The sequence below is a fragment of the Salvelinus fontinalis genome, chromosome 13 (genome assembly GCF_029448725.1).
Source record: "Salvelinus fontinalis isolate EN_2023a chromosome 13, ASM2944872v1, whole genome shotgun sequence".
NCBI classification, from domain to species: Eukaryota; Metazoa; Chordata; class Actinopteri; order Salmoniformes; family Salmonidae; genus Salvelinus; species Salvelinus fontinalis.
The window spans coordinates 52527215-52547922 of NC_074677.1; the positions used below are offsets into that span (position 1 = coordinate 52527215).

At 46.0% G+C, this 20708-nt stretch overlaps 1 protein-coding gene across 3 annotated transcripts in view; it reads left to right on the forward strand.

Annotated features, from left to right (window-relative positions):
- LOC129868982 (ryanodine receptor 1-like) overlaps positions 1-20708 on the forward strand; it is a 69385-nt gene that overhangs the window by 10036 nt on the left and 38641 nt on the right. For all 3 annotated transcript variants that reach the window (XM_055943389.1, XM_055943390.1, XM_055943391.1), the window contains 31 exons: positions 19-208; positions 320-455; positions 589-684; positions 797-915; positions 1093-1226; positions 1323-1564; positions 1644-1836; positions 1950-2166; positions 2241-2345; positions 2443-2546; positions 2699-2782; positions 3015-3174; positions 3640-3787; positions 4149-4354; positions 4435-4609; positions 4732-4940; positions 5080-5438; positions 5801-5927; positions 6101-6261; positions 6370-6532; positions 6661-6747; positions 6934-7160; positions 14093-14537; positions 14627-15181; positions 15294-15494; positions 15574-15685; positions 15809-15952; positions 19598-19871; positions 19980-20094; positions 20210-20342; positions 20600-20694. In XM_055943389.1, the coding sequence (XP_055799364.1) occupies positions 19-208; positions 320-455; positions 589-684; positions 797-915; positions 1093-1226; positions 1323-1564; positions 1644-1836; positions 1950-2166; positions 2241-2345; positions 2443-2546; positions 2699-2782; positions 3015-3174; positions 3640-3787; positions 4149-4354; positions 4435-4609; positions 4732-4940; positions 5080-5438; positions 5801-5927; positions 6101-6261; positions 6370-6532; positions 6661-6747; positions 6934-7160; positions 14093-14537; positions 14627-15181; positions 15294-15494; positions 15574-15685; positions 15809-15952; positions 19598-19871; positions 19980-20094; positions 20210-20342; positions 20600-20694 (5716 nt within the window). The remainder of the gene's footprint in view (positions 1-18; positions 209-319; positions 456-588; positions 685-796; positions 916-1092; positions 1227-1322; positions 1565-1643; positions 1837-1949; positions 2167-2240; positions 2346-2442; positions 2547-2698; positions 2783-3014; positions 3175-3639; positions 3788-4148; positions 4355-4434; positions 4610-4731; positions 4941-5079; positions 5439-5800; positions 5928-6100; positions 6262-6369; positions 6533-6660; positions 6748-6933; positions 7161-14092; positions 14538-14626; positions 15182-15293; positions 15495-15573; positions 15686-15808; positions 15953-19597; positions 19872-19979; positions 20095-20209; positions 20343-20599; positions 20695-20708) is intronic.

Consider the following 20708-nt stretch of genomic DNA (forward strand, 5'->3'; position numbering starts at 1 on the left):
TGTTCCCTGTGTCTCCAGAGCGCTGGACTCTCTGAGTGGGAAGAACAAGTCTTCTTCAGGCCCCCCGTCTCTCCCCATGGACTCAGTGGCCCTCTCCCTGCAGGACCTCATCTTCTACTTCCGGCCCCCTGAGGAGGAGCTGGAGCACGAGGAGAAGCAGACCAAACTACGCTCCCTCAAGAACAGACAGAACCTCTTCCAAGAGGAGGTCAGTGCTCACGCACAACAGATGAGGAAGATGTGCTGTACGTTGAAAATATTCTTCCCCACACTGCTCCTCCCTTTGGTGTTCCTATGTTATTTGTGTCCTTCCACACAGGGCATGATCACCCTGGTGCTGGACTGTATTGACAGACTCAATGTCTACAATACAGCGGCCCACTTCTCCGAGTTTGCAGGGGAGGAAGCTGCCGAGTCTTGGAAGGAAATCGTTAATCTCCTGTACGAGCTGCTGGGTATGTGACCTTCTATTCATCCCGTTATTTCAGGTCCCATCATGTTCCTGCATGGCTGTGGTTACTGTGGCAACATGCCCTTTCAATCTGAACATGACCTAGCTCTGATCGCTGTCGTTCTCTTCCTGTGAAGCCTCTCTCATCAGAGGTAACCGGGCCAACTGTGCTTTGTTCTGTGATAACCTGGATTGGCTGGTCAGCAAACTGGACCGTCTGGAGGCCTCCTCAGGTTAAGTCCCACTCTACGACACACTCCGTCACCTTTCAGCACAGAATCACATTGACTTGAATGTGCTACGGGAGTGCCCTCTGTGTTTCATTGCGTGTTATGCTCACCACAGGCATCCTGGAGGTGCTGTACTGTGTTCTGATTGAGAGTCCAGAGGTCCTGAACATCATCCAGGAGAACCACATTAAATCTATCATTTCTCTACTGGATAAGCATGGACGCAATCACAAGGTCAGTGAATGCGTGTGCAGGTCATTGAAGTTTATTATTATTCTTTTCATATTTATTATTACTATTATTAAGTTGTATTATTTTGGCCTGTGCTTATCCAGAGAAGTGTTCATATGTTGTTGACAGTCCATCTCCTTATGATTTGAGAGCCGATTTTCGAATTTTCTCTCTCTCTAGGTGTTGGATGTGCTCTGCTCTTTGTGTGTGTGTAACGGTGTGGCTGTAAGGTCCAATCAGAATCTCATCACCGAGAATCTGCTTCCAGGTCGCGACCTCCTCCTGCAGTCCAACATCATCAATTATGTCACCAGGTATCTAGACATCTGGTCGTACTAAATATCCTTTGTGAAAATACAACCAAGGCAATTAGTTTTTTCCTTCAAACCATTAACTGTGTTTTATCTCAGTGTGAGACCCAACATCTTCCTCGGAACCTGTGAGGGATCCACACAGTATAAGAAGTGGTATTTTGAGGTGATGGTGGATTATGTAGAGCCCTTCCTGACCGCCCAGGCCTTCCACCTGCGTGTGGGCTGGGCTCTGACCGAGGGCTACAGCCCCTACCCTGGGGGTGGTGAGGGCTGGGGCGGCAACGGGGTTGGCGACGACCTTTACTCCTACGCCTTTGATGGACTCCACCTGTGGTCAGGTACGGCACGCAGGGCCTCGCTTTAGAATACAGAACTCTATTACTGGTTGACATCTTATAGATCCGTGTGTCTCCACAGGACGAGTCCTCCGGCATGTCGCCTCCCCCAACATGCACATCCTAGCGGCAGACGACGTGGTCAGCTGCTGCCTGGATCTGAGCGTGCCCAGCATCTCGTTCCGTATCAACGGGCATCCGGTGCAGGGCATGTTTGAGAACTTCAACCTAGACGGCCTCTTCTTCCCTGTCGTCAGCTTCTCTGCAGGCGTCAGGTGAGAACCGTCGATGGGGCTTATAGAGCTGCTGTCATTTTACAATGAGTCTTAAGAAAATGAGTGATGTCAAATGAGTGATCACTGTTCATGTTCTTCTCGAAAACGCCAAGGGTTCGTTTTCTCCTGGGAGGGCGTCATGGGGACTTCAAATTCCTCCCACCGCCAGGCTATGCCCCATGCTATGAGGCTGTGCTGCCCAAGGACCGACTGCGTATTGAGCCCATCAAGGAGTATAAGCATGATTTCAATGGTGTCCGCAATCTGTTGGGGCCTACACAGTCCCTCTCGCACACCGCCTTCACCCCCTGCCCTGTGGACACAGTACAGGTAAAACCCTTGAATGATCTGTGCACATCTCGTTCTCCTATCTCTTGCCTCCATTCACCGCGTTCTCCTTTCAGATTGTGCTTCCGCCTCACTTGGAGCGCATTCGGGAGAAGCTGGCGGAAAACAGCCATGAGCTATGGGCCGCCACTCGCATTGAACAAGGATGGACCTACGGGTCGGTGAGTCCTTCCCGTACTGCCTCAGTGAGATCACATGACTTACTGATATCTATTTAGTCCAATCTGGCAAACGTCTTGATTCTTTCCTCTCCTCCAGTTCCGAGATGACAACAAGAAACTGCACCCCTGCCTGGTAGATTTCCAGAGCCTGCCAGAGCCAGAGAAGAATTACAACCTTGCAATGTCTGGAGAAACACTCAAGTGAGTCAAGGTCATGGACACTCACTCTCAAGGTCATGGACACGCACTCTCAAGGTCATGGACACGCCCTCTCAAGGTCATGGACACGCCCTCTCAGCCTAGTATGTCTGTGTGTGCTAGGTGTTCACCACCTCTCCTTCTGTTCCTCAAAGGACTCTGCTGGCGCTGGGCTGTCATGTGGGCATGGGGGATGAGAAAGCAGAGGAGAACCTGAAGAACATCAAGATGCCCAAAACGTGAGCGATACCTCAAGATTGTGATCTGACTTATTTAGGCACGACGTCATTATTCTCTGATGTTCACTTACGTGGTTGAAAACTGAATTGTTTTACGTGATCTGAGATGAGCATTGTGAAATGTTGGATTGTCATTTAAGTAGAGGCCGGTTCACTTTAGTGAGATGTATAGAATAGCAATCATGACATCTGACTTCCTAGTGTAATCATAACATCATGTTTGTTCCATTAGTTATATGATGAGTAGTGGATACAAGCCTGCCCCTCTGGACCTCAACCATGTCAAGCTGACACCCAACCAGACCAACCTAGTGGAGAGACTGGCAGAGAATGGGCACAACGTGTGGGCTCGTGACAGGGTCCACCAGGGATGGACCTACAGCATTGTACAGGTATCTTTTCCTCCCTCTGCCTGTCCTTGGTTCTCGCAGGAGACTCGCACACAGCAGATTGGGCCAAACCTGTGGTAATACTGTAGCTCAAGTCCTTTTCAAACAAGGACTATTGAATATCAGTAGTGTTTCTGTGGGGTGGGTTTTAATGTGCACGTAGGCGTGCAGGTGGGCACACAACGAGCTCACCTAAAGTGACGCAGCTATAGTACTTGGTAGAAGTTGAACTCCGGGTGAAGCATTATTCATACCTGACTCATGAGTCGTTGAAGTTGGGATGTTTTCGGAGCCAACATTTTATGTAACTGTTCCAGACAAATAGAATAATAATCCGTTTTTTTTGTGGAGCTAGTACAGTATCACTCTTTCTAAGATGTATCAAGATGTAAGTCCAGGACTTACAGAATCAATCTATGACTCCCACAATCGTTTGAGTTGATCTCAAGTCTTTATTTCCATGTTCAGGACATTATGAGCAAGCGCAACCCGCGCCTGGTGCCGTACAACCTGCTGGACGAAAAGACCAAGAAGACCAACAGAGACACTGTCTGTGCAGCTGTACGCACTCTCATCGGCTACGGTTACAACATTGAGCCACCTGACCAGGAGAGCAGTGAGTCTGTCTGTCTGCCAAGTCGTTCATATTTCAGTACTGTACTGAACTAGCCACTAGTCCTGTTAAATACAGCTAGATATACTGTACACACACATACATATATATACTACTGGACACGGGTGGCAAAAATTATGTACCTGACTGCTATATATATATATATATATATATATATATATATATATATATATATATATATATATATATATATATATATATATATATATATATATATATATATATATATATATATATATATATATATATATATATATATATATATATATATATATATATATATATATATATATATATATATATATCATCTTAATAATGACACCTGTATCTCTGTTTGTGCAAGGTGGTAATGGGGAAGGTCATTCCCGTGGAAATAAGATCCGTGTGTTCCGGGCTGAGAAGTCATACGCAGTGACCCAGGGGAAGTGGTACTTTGAGTTTGAGGCTGTCACCGTGGGGGATATGAGAGTGGGTTGGGCCCGACCCAGTGTCCGCGCTGACACAGAGCTGGGGGCGGATGAGCTGGCCTATGTCTTCAATGGTTTCAAGGTATGAAGGATCTGATGAAGGATCTGTTCTGTGTCTGTTTTAGGGAAAACATTTACTAATGTGGCTTTTCTTTTTTGAAGGCTCAGCGCTGGCATGTGGGCAATGAGCCGTTTGGTCGTAGCTGGTTGCCAGGTGACGTAGTGGGCTGTATGATCGACCTGGTAGAGCAGAACATCTTCTTCACCCTGAACGGAGAGATGCTGATCAGCGACTCTGGCTCTGAGATGGCCTTCAAGGACATAGACACAGGAGATGGTGAGTGACTGCTGTGGCAGGTAAATCCTTGTAGGTTGGATCTGCTGCCTAAGAGGTGAATAGTATGATTCAGTGTCATGTAAATCTATGCCATTCATTAAACGGTGTCTCTCTGTCTCCAGGCTTTATCCCTGTGTGTAGTCTGGGCCTGTCTCAGGTTGGCCGGCTCAACCTGGGCCAGAACGTCAGCAGCCTGCGCTACTTCACCATCTGTGGCCTGCAGGAGGGCTTTGAGCCTTTCGCCATCAACATGAAGCGAGACATCACCATGTGGTTCAGCAAGAGCCTGCCCCAGTTCATCCCTGTTCCTACAGAACACCCTCACATTGAGGTACAGCATATCTTGTTCAGTAACATTGGCTCGTTATGCTTAGAAATAGGCTTCTGTTCCAATATTACATGATCGTAAATGGACAAATGTCAAAGTTAGATTTCTCTTAGATTTCCACCGTCCCATGTGCCCTTTGTAGGTGTCCCGTGTGGATGGGACAGTGGACAGCGCTCCGTGTCTGAAGCTGACCCACAAGACCTTTGGCTCTCAGAACGCCAACACAGACCTGCTGTTCCTGAGGCTCAGCATGCCCGTGGAGTTCCACGAGACCTTTAAGGTTATGGCCGGGACCACCCCCCTCACCCGAGCTCTGACCATCCCCGAGGACGAGGTTCTGGAGGTTGACCCCGACTCTGACTTTGAGGTGCTGAAGAAGTCTGCCAGCCGCACGGAGAAGGAGGAGGAGAAGAAGGAGCCCTCTGTGCCAAAGGAGATCCCTGTCAACGAAGGAGGAGAGAACGTGAAAGATGCCTCTACAGAGAAGAACAAGAAGAAGGGGTCAGTACTGAGCAGGGGTCAGATGGGTAAAGAGTAAGACAGTAGTCTTTGGACAGGCTACAACAACTCTGTTGGAAAAAAGTGTAAAGTGAATGCTGAAAACCAGGGTTGGGGTCAAATTGAATTGAAGTAAGCCAATTCAGGAAGTGATTTGAATTGAAAAAAAACATTTTCTCCTTCTCAGTTAATTGAGAAATCGTTGAGCACAGATGCCCTTTTTACCCTATTAAATTGGAATTTCAGTTGACTTCCTGAATTTAACTGCTGAAAACTGCACTTTAACTGTAATCATTGTCATGTTTTCTCAGTCGTATTGTATAGGAGGTCCTACTACACTGCCACATTGTTTGTGTGCCCCTCAGGTTCCTGTTCAAGGCCAAGAAGGCAGCTTTCACTCCGCCCCCTGTTGTTCCCACCATGCCCCGCCTGATGGAGGAAGTTGTACCAGACGATCGAGATGACGACGACATCATCCTCAACACCACCACAGTATGACCTTTTACATGTGACCTCTTCAGACCCTAGTGTCTAAACCTAACTCTCTGATTGGATAATCACTTCTCTTCACCACAACATTTTTGGAGTGATGATTATTATTTGTTGTTTGGTTTCGTTCAATCCATTGTTAAGTCATGTTTTCTGCCCACTTCCTCTGTGTGCAGTACTATTATTCAGTGCGAGTGATTGCGGGACAAGAACCCAGCGGTGTGTGGGTGGGCTGGATCACCCCGGACTACCACCAGTACGACCTGCACTTTGACCTCAGTAAAGTCAGAAATGTCACTGTCACCGTAGGAGATGACAAAGGCAACATCCATGACAGGTGAGGCACACACACAAACACACACACACACACACACACACACACACACACACACAGAGATATTAAGATATTATCTTAGCGTACTGTTTTCTCTCCTGTCTCCCTCAGTATGAAGCGCAGTAACTGCTACATGGTGTGGGGAGGGGAGTTCAGCAGCTCCCAGCAGACCCGTGTCAGTCAGGAGGACTTTGTGATTGGCTGCCTTATTGACCTGGACACAGGACTCATGACTTTCACAGCCAACGGGAAAGAGATCAACACCTTCTACCAGGTGAGATGCTGTATTCACAGTGTAAATATGTATTTATTTACCCAGAAGAATGTCAAGGGTTAATGGACTTAATGGGAAAAGTACAAACTGCTTTGGGCTTCGTCTGTGACACTGGTTGTTTGTTCCAGGTGGAGCCCAACACGAAACTGTTCCCAGCTGTCTTTGTCCTGCCCTCCAGTCAGAACATGCTACAAGTGGAGCTGGGCAAGCTCAAGGTCAGACTCACAGAGAATCACTCAAGTAGATTTGTCACTGTCTGCTTTTACAGTGTTAACTCATTACTGTCTGTTTTTAAATTGTTATGGATGTGTTTTTCCCCCTTTTTCACTCAACCTATGTCACTTCAAACGACCACCCTTCTACTCTCCAAAGTAAGTGTTTGTTCTCTCTTCTCGCCGCAGAACATCATGCCTATCTCGGCAGCCATGTTCCGCAGTGAGCGTAAGAACCCGGTCCCCCAGTGTCCTCCCAGGCTGGACGTCCAGATGCTGACCCCAGTCATCTGGAGCCGTATGCCCAACCACTTCCTGTCCCCAGAGACGGGCCGTGTGAACGAGAGGCACGGCTGGATGGTGGAGTGTAGAGAGCCTCTCACCATGATGGCCCTGCACATCCCTGAGGAGAACAGGTCAGAACACGGCCACAGTTACTGATCTCTAAGCAGAGGATTATTCTATTTAAAGAACTGATTATCAAGTAATCAAGAATGGTAGCTATTGTTCATATGTTGAGAACGTACAAATATTTCAGAAAGTATTAATACCCCTTGACTGATTACACGTAAATTAAATATTTTTTTCTCACCCATCTACCCACAAAATCCCCCATAATGACAAAGTGAAAACATGTTTTTAGAAATGTTTGCAAATTTATTGAAAATGAAAGGCATAAATATCTCATTTGCATAAGTATTCACACCTGAGTCAATACATGTTAGAATCACCTTTGGCAAAGATTACAGCTGAGAGTCTTTCTGGGTAAGTCTCTAAGAGCTTTCCACACCTGGATTGTACAGTATTATCCTATTATTCTTTTCAGAATTATTCAACCTCTGTCAAATTGGTTGTTGATCATTTGATAGACAACCATTTTCAAGTCTTGCCATAGATTTTCAAGTAGATTTATGTCAAAACTGTAACTCGGCCACTCAGGAACATTCCCTGCCTTCTCGGTAAGCAACTCCAGTATAGATTTAGCCATGTGTTTTAGGTTATTGTCCTGTTTAAAGGTGAATTCATCTCCCAGTGTCTGGTTGAAAGCAGACTGAACCAGGTTTTCCTCTAGGTTTTTGCGTGTGCTTAGCTCCATTCCATTTATTTTTTATCCTGAAAAACTCCCCAGTCCTTAACGAATACAAGCATACCCATAACATGATGCAGCCACCACTATGCTTGAAAATATGGAGAGTGTTGTATTGGATTTGCCCCAAACATAACACATTTTTTGCAGTATTACTTTAGTGCCTTTTTGCAAACAGGATTCATGTTTTGGAATATTTGTATTATGTACAGGCTTCCTTCTTTTCACTCTGTCAATTAGGTTAGTATTGTGGAGTAACTACAATGTTGTTGATCCGTTTTCTCATCTATCACAGCCATTAATGTAACTGTTTTAAAGTCACCATTGGCCTCATGTTAAAAATCCCTGAGCATTCTTCTCTGGCAACTGAGTTAGGAAGGACCCTTTGTGCTGACCGGGTGTATTGATATACCATCCAAAGTGTAATTAATACCATGCTCAAAGGGATATTCAATGTCTGCTTTTATTTAATTTTTTTCATATTTTTTTTCAGCTACCAATAGATAGATGCTATTTTTTAGACCTTATAGCTAGAACATCCATCAGAAGCTAGCCATCAGATGCTAACCAGCTAATTAGCTACTAGCTATTTAGTCATTGTTAGCCACTGCTAGTGGCCTTTACCTTTAGCTCAGACACCAGCCGCTTTTAGCCTGGATAATACCCGCCAGTCTGCACAGCGCGATATCAACCCTGAGCATACCGGACTGCTTTTCTCCACTACATCACCAGATTCCTGCCGTAAGCTCTGGACTATTACTCCAGATAATCGCAGCTAGCTAGCTGCTACCGAGTGGCCCAGCCCCGAAGCTAGCCTTGAGCCAGGCCCATCTCCCGGCCTGCTCAGTGGACTCTATAATCACTCGGCTACACAGCTGATGCCTCCTGGACTCTTCACTAACATGACTAGAAGCCACTACATCACCGGATTCCTGCCGTAAGCTCTGGACCTTTGCATCGGTTCATCGCAGCTAGCTGCTACCGAGTGGCTATAGTGGCTAACACCCTTGTCCCGAAGCTAGCACCAGTTAGCCTCGAGCCAGGCTCATCTCCCGGCTAGAAAACAAAATTACTCCAACTACAATACCTCTTTTGCCAATTGGCCTGGACCCTTTGTTGACATGGAGCCCCGCCGATCCATCAGGACTGGTCTGCCGACGTAATTCCGTCCATTGTGCCCTCAACCGGCCATTGCCGGACGTCGGTGAAGACGCTGCTGCTAGCCCCGGCCTGCTATCTTTATGAACGCCGTGTCTCCCGCTTGCTAGCGTAGGAACGACTACCTAATGGCTTCCCTGTTTCATCTATTGCTGTTCACTGGGCCCTATGATCACCTGGCTACAAAGCTGATGCCTGCTGGACTGTTCATTAATCATAGTACTCCATTTTGTTTATCTGTTGGCCCCAGCTTCGAACTCTGATTAGCTGTTGTTGTCTAACCCGTTGTTGTCTTAGCTACCTCTCCCAATAAACACCTGTGATTGCTTTATGCCTCCCTTTATGTCTCTTTAATGTCAATATGCCTTGTATGCTGTGGTTTAGGGTAGTTATCATTGTTTTATTTTACTGCGGAGCCCCTAGCCCCACTCAACATGCCTCAGATACCTCTTTTGTCCCACCTCCCACACATCCGGTGACCTCACCAGGCAAAACTAGTGCCTCCAGAGATGCAACCTCTCTCATCGTCACTCAATGCCTAGGTTTACCTCCACTGTACCCACACCCTACCATACCCCTGTCTGTACATTATGCCCTGAATCTATTCTACCACGCCCAGAAATCTGCTCTTTTTATTCTCTGTCCCCAACGCACTAGACGACCAGTTTTGATAGCCTTTAGCCGTACTGTCATCCTACTCCTCTGTTCCTCGGGTGATGTAGAGGTTAACACAGGCCCTGTGTCCTAAAGCGCTCTCATTTGTTGACTTCTGTAACCGTAAAAGCCTTGGTTTTATGCATGTTAACATCAGGAGCCTCCTCCCTAAGTTTGCTTTAGCACAGTCCGCCAACCCTGTGTCCTTGCCTTGTCTGAATCCTGGCTTAGGAAGGCCACCAAAAATCCTGAAATTTCCATCCCTAACTATAACATCTTCAGACAAGATAGAACTGCCAAAGGGGGAGCAGCTGCAGAGATAGCCTGCAGAGTTCTGTCATACTTTCCAGGTCTATGCCTAAACAGTTTGAGCTTCTAATTTTAAAAATGAATCTCTCCAGAAATAAGTCTCTCACTGTTGCCGCCTGTTATAGACCCCCCTCAGCTCCCAGCTGTGCCCTGGACACCATATGTGAATTGATTGCCCCCCATCTATCTTCAGAGTTCGTTCTGCTAGTTGACTTAAACTGGGATATGCTTAACACCCCGGCCGTCCTACAATCTAAGCTAGATGCCCTCAATCTCACACAAATCATCAAGGAACCCACCAGGTACAACCCTAAATCAGTAAACATGGGCACCCTCATAAATATTTTCCTGACCAACTTGCCCTCCAAATACACCTCTGCTGTTTGCAATCAGGATCTCAGCAATCACTGCCTCATTGCCTGCATCCGTTATGGGTTCGTGACCACCCCTCATCACTGTCAAACGCTCCCTTAAACACTTCTGCGAACAGGCCTTTCTAATCGACCTGGCCCGGGTATCCTGGAAGGATATTGACCTCATCCCGTCAGTAGAGGATGCCTGGTTGTTCTTTAAAAGTAATTTCCTCACCATCTTAAATAAGCATGCCCCTTTCAAAAAATGGAGAACTAAGAACAGATATAGCCCTTGGTTCACTCCAGACCTGACTGCCTTCAACCAGCATAAAAACATCCTGTTTCCTCCTGGCTACCCCAACCCCGGCCAACAACTCCGTACCCCCCGCAGCTAGTTGCCCAATCCTCCCCAGCTTCTCCTTCACCCAAATCCAGATAGCAGATGTTCTGAAAGAGCTGCAAAACCTGGACCCGTACAAATCAGCTGGGCTAGACAATCTGGACCCTCTCTTTCTAAAATCATCCGCCGCCATTGTTGCGACCCCTATTACTAGTCTGTTCAACCTCTCTTTCGTATCGTCCGAGATTACTAAAGATTGGAAAGCTGTTCAAAGGGGACACTCTAGACCCAAACTGTTACAGACCTATATCCATCCTGCCCTGCCTTTCTAAAGTCTTCGAAAGCCAAGTTAACAAACAGAGCACTGACCATTTAGAATCCCACCGTAACTTCTCCGAGGTGCAATCCGGTTTCCGAGCTGGTCACGGGTGCACCTCAGCCACGCTCAAGGTATTAAACAATATCATAACCGCCATCGATAAAAGACAGTACTGTGCAGCCGTCTTCATCGACCTGGCCAAGGCTTTCGACTATGTCAATCGCCATATTCTTATCGGCAGACTCAACAGCCTTGCTTTCTCAAATGACTGCCTCGCCTGGTTCACCAACTACTTCTCAGATAGAGTTCAGTGTGTCAAATCGGAGGGCATGTTGTCCGGATCTCTGGCAGTCTCTATGGGGGTACCACAGGGTTAAATTCTTGTGCCGACTCTTTTCTCTGTATATATCAATGATGCCGCTCTTGCTGCTGGTGATTCCTTGATCCACCTCTACGCAGACGACACCATTCTGTATACATCTGGCCCTTCTTTGGACACTGTGTTAACAAACCTCCAAATGAGCTTCAATGCCATACAACACTCCTTCCGTGGCCTCCAACTGCTCTTAAACGCTAGTAAAACTAAATGCATGCTTTTCAACCGATCGCTGCCCGCACCCGCCTGCCCGACTAGCATCACTACTCTGGACGGTTCTGGACACTACTCTGGACGGTTCTGACTCTGAACTACAAATACCTAGGTGTCTGGCTAGACTGTAAACTCTCCTTCCAGACTCATATTAAGCATCTCCAATCCAAAATTAAATCTAGAATCTGCTTCCTATTTCGAAACAAAGCCTCCATCACTCATGCTGCCAAACATACTCTCGTAAAACTGTCTATCCTACCGGTCCTCGACTTCGGCGATGTCATTTACAACATTTTCTCCAACACTCTATTCAGCAAAATGGATGCAGTCTATCACAGTGCCATCCGTTTTGTCACCAAAGCCCCATATACCACCCACCACTGCGACCTCTATGCTCTCGTCGGCTGGCCCTCGCTACATATTCGTCGCCAGACCCACTGGCTCCAGGTCATCTACCATAACAACACCCACCCGTAGCACGCGCTCCAGCAGGTATATCTCACTGGTCATCCCCAAAGCCAACAGCTCCTTTGGCCGCCTTTCCTTCCAGTTCTCTGCTGCCAATGACTGGAACGAATTGCAAAAATCGCTGAAGTTGGAGACTTATATCTCCCTCACTAGCTTTAAGCATCAGCTATCTGAGCAGCTCACCGATTGCTGCAGCTGTACACAACCCATCTGTAAATAGCCCATCCAACTACCTACCTCATTCCCAAATTGTTTTTATTTTAAAAAAAATCTCTTTTGCACACCAGTATTTCTTCTTGCAAATCATCAACTGCACATCTATCACTGTGCTTCTACACCTGCATTGCTTGCTGTTTGGGGTTTTAGGCTGGGTTTCTGTACAGCACTTCCAGATATTAGCTGATGTACGAAGGGCTATATAAAATAAACTTGATTTGATGATCACTCGAGTGTTAATTTGCTAAATTGTAATTACTTCACTACTATGACCTATTTATTGCCTTTCCTCCTTACTCCATTTGCACACACTGTATATAGATTTTTTCTATTGTGTTATTGACTGTACTTTTGTTTATTCCATGTGTAACTGTGTTGTTTTTGTCGCACTGCTTTGCTTTATCTTGGCCAGGTCACAGTTGCAAATGAGAACTTGTTCTCAACTGGCCTACCTGGTTAAATAAAGGTGAAATAAAAAAATTAAATAGTTGCCCTTCTTTGCGAGGCATTGGAAGACCTCCGTGGTCTTTGTTGAATCTGTCTTTGAAATTCACTGCTCGACCGAGGGACCTTGCAGATAATTGTTTGTGTATGGTACATAGATGAGGTAGTCATTCAAAAACACTATTATTATTATTATTATTATTTATTTATTTTATTTATTTTTTTCCCCCCTTTTCTCCCCAATTTTCGTGGTATCCAATCGCTAGTAATTACTATCTTGTCTCATCGCTACAACTCCCGTACGGGCTCGGGAGAGACGAAGGTCGAAAGCCATGCGTCCTCCGAGGCACAACCCAACCTAGCCGCACTGCTTCTTTAACACAGCGCGCCTCCAACCCGGAAGCCAGCCGCACCAATGTGTCGGAGGAAACACCGTGCACCTGGCCCCCTTGGTTGGCGCGCACTGCGCCCGGCCCGCCACAGGAGTCGCTGGAGCGCGATGAGACAAGGAAATCCCTACCAGCCAAACCCTCCCTAACCCGGACGACGCTAGCCCAATTGTGCGTCGCCCCACGGACCTCCCGGTCGCGGCCGGCTGCGACAGAGCCTGGGGGCGAACCCAGAGACTCTGGTGGCGCAGTTAGCACTGCGATGCAGTGCCCTAGACCACTGCGCCAAAAAAAACAACAACACTATTATTGCACACAGAGTGAGTCCATGCAACTTATTATGCATATTGTTACTCCTGAACTTATTTAGGCTTTCCGTAACAAAGAAGTTAAATATTTGTTATTTATTTAACTAGGCAAGTCAGTTAAGAACAAACTCTTATTTACAATGACGGCCTACCCCGGCAAAACCATAACCCGGATGACATTGGGCCAATTGTGCGCCGCCCTATGGGACTCCCAATCACGGCCGGTTGTGATACAGCCTGGAATCGAACCAGGGTCTGTAGTGACGCCTCTAGCACTGAGAGGCAGTGCCTTAGACTACTGCGCCACTCATGAGCCAATACTTATTAACTCAAGACCTTTCAGCTTTTAATTTTTTATTAAATTGTAAAAATGTATAAAAACATAATTCCGCTTTGACTTTATAGGGTATTGTGTGTAGGCCAGTGACCAAAGCATCTCCATTCAATCCATTTTAAATTCAGACTGTAACACAACAAAATGTGGAAAACAACAAAATGTGGAAAAAAGTCAAGTGGTGTGAATACTTTCTGAAGGCACTGCAGCTTTTAACGAAGATCACATGATGAAATGGAAAAGTTTTAGTTGATTTCAGTGTTTGCTATAGTATTGGGAAATAAATATAACCAATAGCCACCCACTCTGGCTCTGATGCAATAGACTTGTCAATCTATACAGCCTTGTGCCATACAGTTCTCTCCCTTTGTCCCCTCTAGATGTATTGACGTCCTGGAGCTGTCGGAGCGTATGGACCTGCTGAAGTTTCACTACCACACTCTGAAACTGTACGGCTCGGTCTGTGCTCTGGGGAACAACCGCGTGGCTCACGCCCTATGCAGTCATGTTGATGAGTCCCAGCTGTTCTACGCCATAGAGAACACCTACCTGCCTGGACCAATGAGGAGCGGCTACTACGACCTACTCATCAGCATGCACCTGGAGTCGGCCAAGAGGAACCGCCTCATGACCAACAAGGAGTTCATCGTGCCCATGACAGACGAGACGCGCAGCATCAACCTCTACTCCGACACTGACAACTCCCATGCTTTACCAGGGGTGGGCCTCACTACCTGCCTGCGCCCCAAACTCCACTTCTCCCCTACTGGCTTTGTGGGTACAGACCTGGACATCTACACCCTCAGCCCATTCATCCCCCTACAGGTAAAAAGCCTCAGGCTGATGGAGGGAGAGTGGAAGGGTTTTCTGTTCGAACTGACCAATGGTGATTAATGTCTCTCTTTCTCCTGTAGGTGCTGAAGGCGAAGGCCCTGACCATGCTGACAGAAGCTGTACAAGACGGTGGTCAGGCCATGAGGGATCCTGTAGGAGGCAGTGTTGAGTTCCACTTTGTCCCCATCCTCAAGCTCATCAGCACCCTGCTCATCATGGGCGTGTTCGAGAATGAAGATGTCAAGCACATCCTGAAGATGATAGAGCCCACGGTGTTCAGTGGAGAGGCAGAGGCTGCTGCAGAAGAAGCAGAAGCCACAGCCAAGGGCGCGGGGAGCCAAACGCTGGCGCTCAAAGAAGGGGGGGAGGAGGTGAAGGAGGAAGAGGAGGGAGCAGTGGAGAGCGGACATGAAACAGAAATGGAGGACGAGGGGATGGGTGAGGAAGATGAGGAATTGGAGGCAGAGCTGGAGGAGCTGGTAGAAAAAGAGGAAGAGGAGGACGGAGAGAAAGTGGATGGAGAGAAAGGTGCTGAGGAGACGGAGAAGGAGGCGACGCCTGGAGAGGCAGACGAACAAGTAGGTCTGGAAGAGGGATTACTGCACATGAAGCTGCCAGAGTCTGTCAAGCTACAGGTTGGTGTGTGTCTCTTATCAGTTCACTGTAACTTTCAAAATCCTCCAAAGTTTGACTGATTATACTAATCAATATTTCTACATCTCATGTCTTTTCCTTTCTGTCTGTCAGATGTGCACTCTGCTTCAGTATTTCTGTGACTGTGAGTTGCGCCACAGGGTGGAGGCCATCATAGCCTTCTCAGACCAGTTTGTGAGCCAGGTGCAGGCCAACCAGAGAGCCCGCTACAACGAGCTCATGCTGGCGTTCACCATGAGCGCTGCCGAGACTGCCCGCAAGACCCGCGAGTTTCGCTCCCCACCGCAGGAGCAGGTACCTTCAGTCTTTGTGTACTGTCCCACTTTTAACAATACATGAACGGTGACAACAACTTGTTGTTTTTCACCTGCAGGTCAACATGCTGATGAACTTTAAGAGCATTGCGGAGGATGAGGAGTGTCCTGTGCCTGACGAGGTCCGCGATGCCCTACTGTCTTTTCACAAGAACCTACTTGCTCACTGCGGTCAGTCAAACTCATTCAGTACCTATATCGCCAAATGTAACTTAGAACGTATACATGTATATAGCCTAAATTTGAGGTGAGCAGCTAGTGTCAATGGTCTTTCATCCCTCATGTCACTGTCAGGTGTACACATTGAAGAGGAAGAGGTGGAGGAGGAGTTGGATATGTCTCTCAAAGGACGACTCTTCAGAATGTTGGACAAGTTGAGGCACCTCCGCAAGAAGAAGGTAGAGGAGGAGCCGGAACCTGTAGAAGAGACCAAACCCAGTGAGTCTCACTCTTTATCAATTGTCCCACTGAAAAACAGTAAAATCAAGCCAAAGATGTACCTTCAATGCAAGAAGACAATCTTAATGATTGATTGATTGATTGTGTTTATTGGATAATTAATTAATGTAACTTTTTGGGCGACCTGACCAAATTCACATACAGTTGAAGTCGGAAGTTTACATAAACTTAGGTTGGCGTCATTAAAACTCGTTTTTCAACCACTCCACAAATTTCTTGTTAACAAACTATAGTTTTGTCAAGTCGGTTAGGACATCTACTTTGTGCATGACACAAGTCATTTTTTTCAACAATTGTTTACAGACAGATTATTTCACTTATAATTCACTGTATCACAATTCCAGTGGGTCAGAAGTTTATATACACTAAATTGACTGTGCCTTTAAACAGGTTGAAAAATTCCAGAAAATTATGTCTTGGCTTTAGAAGCATCTGATAGGCTAATTGACATAATTTGAGTAAATTGGAGGTGTACCTGTGGATGTATTTCAAGGCCTACCTTCAAACTCAGTGCCTCTTTGCTTGACATCATGGGGAAATCAGCCAAGACCTCAGAAAAAAAATTGTAGACCTCCACAAGTCTGGTTCATCCATGGGAGCAATTTCCAAACGCCTGAAAGTACCACGCTCATCTGTACAAACAATAGTACACAAGTATAAACACCATGGGACCGCGCAGCTGTCATACCGCTCAGGAAGGAGACGTGTTCTGTCTCCTAGAGATGAACGTACTTTGGTGCGAAAAGTGCAAATCAATCCCAGAACAACAGCAAAGGACCTTGTGAAGATGCTGGAGGAAATAGGTACAAAAGTATTGTCATGACGTTGCCCTCTTTGGGTACAGCGAGCACTATTTCCCCCTCCCTCTGCACCATCCCCCTATCTCTGTCTCCCACACCCAGTCTGCGGTGGTCAGAGAGGGCGTAAATTCCTAGGAAAGATCCTGCCTCATGGCCAGACAGTATAGAGAGAACAAAGGAATTTCTTCCACCTCACAGAACTGGAGGTCCGAACAGTATTTATGTTCTGGAGAACGTATAAAAGATCGGTGAAGAATCCAGCTACGAACTGGTCCATTTGGTTCAATTTTGTGAAACTCATGAGGGACAATACGGCCACATTACCATAACGCTGTTTATACAATAGCCTCAATTATGAGGCTTACATCTAATTGTTGTATAAAATGAACAAGTGAGGATGGAACTGTTTGTGAAATTGTGTAATGTGATTTTGGACTGTTTAATGAAGGAAACTCCAATTCCTCAAAAAGTTTCACTAAGTCATTGGCACGCCCCCAGGGGCACAGACAGGACCTGGCGTCATGAGACAGCCCTTTTCTATGTCCCGAATAAAACCCCCACCTGGGTTTTCTATCATCAGACCGATCTTACTTCAATTTCGAGGGGGCTAAGGGTTGAGACGAGACAGTACCTCTATCATAGAGGGAAATAAAGTGTAAGTAGATTACTGAATCTTTTAACCATCCCACGTGGTTAAACTCTTAGACTATCTATCCTGACAGAATAAGAACAAGTCTTTGATATTAATTACTAGTCTGCAGCTAGGAATTCGGTATCGTTGAACGCGAAGACCAACAACCGCCGAAACATCTATTCTATAACGACATGAATGAATGTCACTCTGAACTATCCATTCTAACCACGACAGAGAGAGAGAGAGAGGGCGTACAAACTCTCCAACAGAAACAAACTTTTCAACAGAGATCCCGACGACACGCTGAGCGTAAATATATATATTGATTGCAATTATTCCCGAATGAGTGAGCGTTCATGTGCAAAGGAATAGCATTTCAATTGTTATAATTATCAACTCTGTAGTGCCTTCTCAGCTGACCCCAACTCCCCTTTTGTCTAACAAGCCGCCATGCCGGTTTAGCCCACTAGGGCACATCCCCCTATAATTTCTTTGTAACCATATCTACTTTGTTTGTTTGTGTTATGCATTTCTGTGAGTACTTAGTTAGTAAATAAATGATTTTAAGACAATTGATGTATGGATGACTCATAGTGAAGACTGGGTTCGTGCAGATAACCAACAATTTACGACGTTTGGAATGAGACTAACGTGAGGTAAAGAATAATTCATTAATCAGAAGACTAAGTGATCAGATATTAAAATATCTGAAAGTTATATTAGGAAAATTATAACTTTGTAATCTGAATATTTTCCTTGGTGCCCCGACTTCCTAGTTAATTACAGTTACATGATTAAGTAGTTTAATCACGTAATAATAATTACAGATAATTCTTGATAAAGATTCATCTTCAGTTTAATGATGCCAAAGACACGACAGTATCTATATCCACAGTAAAACGAGTCCTGTATCGACATAACCTGAAAGGCCGCTCAGCAAGGAAGAAGCCACTGCTCCAAATCCGCCATAAAAAAGCCAGACTACGGTTTGCAACTGCACATGGGGACAAATATTGTACTTTTTGGAGAAATGTCCTCTGGTCTGATGAAACAAAAATAGAACTGTTTGGCCATAATGACCATTGTTATGTTTGGAGGAAAAATGGGGAGGCTTGCAAGCCAAAGAACACCATCCCAACTGTGAAGCACCATGTTGGCAGCATCATGTTGTGGGGGTGCTTAGCTGCAGGAGGGATGGGTGCACTTCACAAAATAGATGGCATCATGAGGCAGGAAAATTATGTGGATATATTGAAGCAATATCTCAAGACATCAGCCAGGAAGTTAAAGCCTAGTCGCAAATGGGTCTTCCAAATGGATAATGACCCCAAGCATACTTCCAAAGTTGTTGCAAAATGGCTTAAGGACAACAAAGTCAATGTATTGGAGTGTCCATCATAAAGCCCTGACCTATAGAAAATGTGTGGGCAGAACTGAAAAAGCGTGTGCGAGCAAGGAGGCCTACAAACCTGACTCAGTTACACCAGCTCTGTCAGGAGGAATGGGCCAAAATTCACCCAACCTATTGTGGGAAGCTTGTGGAAGGCTACCTGAAACGTTTGACCCAAGTTAAACTATTTAAAGGCAATGCTACCAAATACTAATTGAGTGTATGTAAACTTCTGACCTACTGGGAATGTGATGAAAGAAATAAAAGCTGAAATAAATAATTCGCTCTACTATTATTCTGACATTTCACATTCTTAAAGTAAAGTGGTGATCCTAACTGACCTAAGACAGGGAATTTGTACTAGGATTAAATGTCAGGAATTGTAAAAAACTGAGTTTAAATGTATTTGGCTAAGGCGTATGTAAACTTCCGACTTCAACTGTCAGTTTAGTTTTTGCGTCTATTACTTTTGATTTTGTACACTAGCTTTAAACAGCTGCAAAAAAAAAAAATGGGTTATTGAAAAGATATTTCACAGTGGTTTACAATGATTCTCTAGACTCTGAGTGCTTGTTTTGTCACATAAACTGACATTTGGCAAACTATTGGAATTTTAGCAACCAGCAAATGGCATAGCGATTCCTGCGTATTGCACCTTTAAAAGCAGTAGGCTGCTCCAGCTGGAGACAACATTACAAAATGTAAATGTCAGTCGAGTCATGGGATAATTTCATTCGGTTTCAACAATCAATCAATCAAGTGATGCCTCTTGTTTATAACCTCCCCTCTCTCTCCTCCAGGTACCCTCCAGGAGCTCATCTCCCACACTATGATCCACTGGGCCCAGGAATCGTTCATCCAGAACCCTGAGCTGGTGCGTCTGATGTTCAGCCTGCTGCACCGTCAGTATGACGGGCTGGGGGAGCTGATCCGGGCCCTGCCCAAGGCCTACACCATCAACGCCATCTCTATAAAGGATACCATGGACCTGCTGGAGTGCCTGGGACAGATCCGCTCGCTGCTCATCGTCCAGATGGGCCCCGAGGAGGAGAGACTCATGATCCAGAGCATCGGGTCAGTAGTACACAGTAGACCAGTAAAATAATTGACTACACAGAGAACTGGATGGATTGAGGATCAACTGGAGGAACAGAGTCAACATGAACCTTCTCTCTCCATCAGAAACATCATGAGCAACAAAGTGTTTTATCAGCACCCCAACCTGATGCGAGCGCTGGGCATGCACGAGACTGTCATGGAGGTGATGGTCAACGTGCTGGGTGGTGGCGACTCCAAGGTAAAGTGGTTACATGGCTCATAACAACAGGATCAATGCTTGGCTGAACATGGGAATGCGTTAAATGTTATTACACCGAAGTCAGTGGATTCCCCTTGCATGTGTTCCTCCGCAGGAGATCAGATTCCCTCGCATGGTCACCAACTGCTGTCGTTTCCTGTGCTACTTCTGTCGTATCAGTCGCCAGAACCAGCGTTCCATGTTCGACCACCTCAGCTACCTGCTACAGAACAGTGGCATTGGCCTTGGTGAGGGACATTGATATCTTCCAATTGGCTCATTCACCCCCCCCCCCCCCCCTCCTCTCACTTGTAACTATTACCCAAATCGTTGCTGTAAATGAGAACGTGTTCTCAGTCAACTTACCTGGTAAAATAAGGGTTAAATCAAAAATCTTCTGCCAATACAAGTTTGTATTCTTATAAGGTTAGGTTGACACAATCCCTCTAAAGGCAGAGTAGTTTTGCTGTGTGTTGGGACTGAACATGTCATGGATGTCTTTCAGGAATGCGTGGCTCCACCCCTCTAGATGTGGCTGCAGCATCCTGCATTGACAACAATGAGCTGGCTCTGGCTCTACAGGAACAAGACCTGGAGAAGGTTGGACAGCCTCA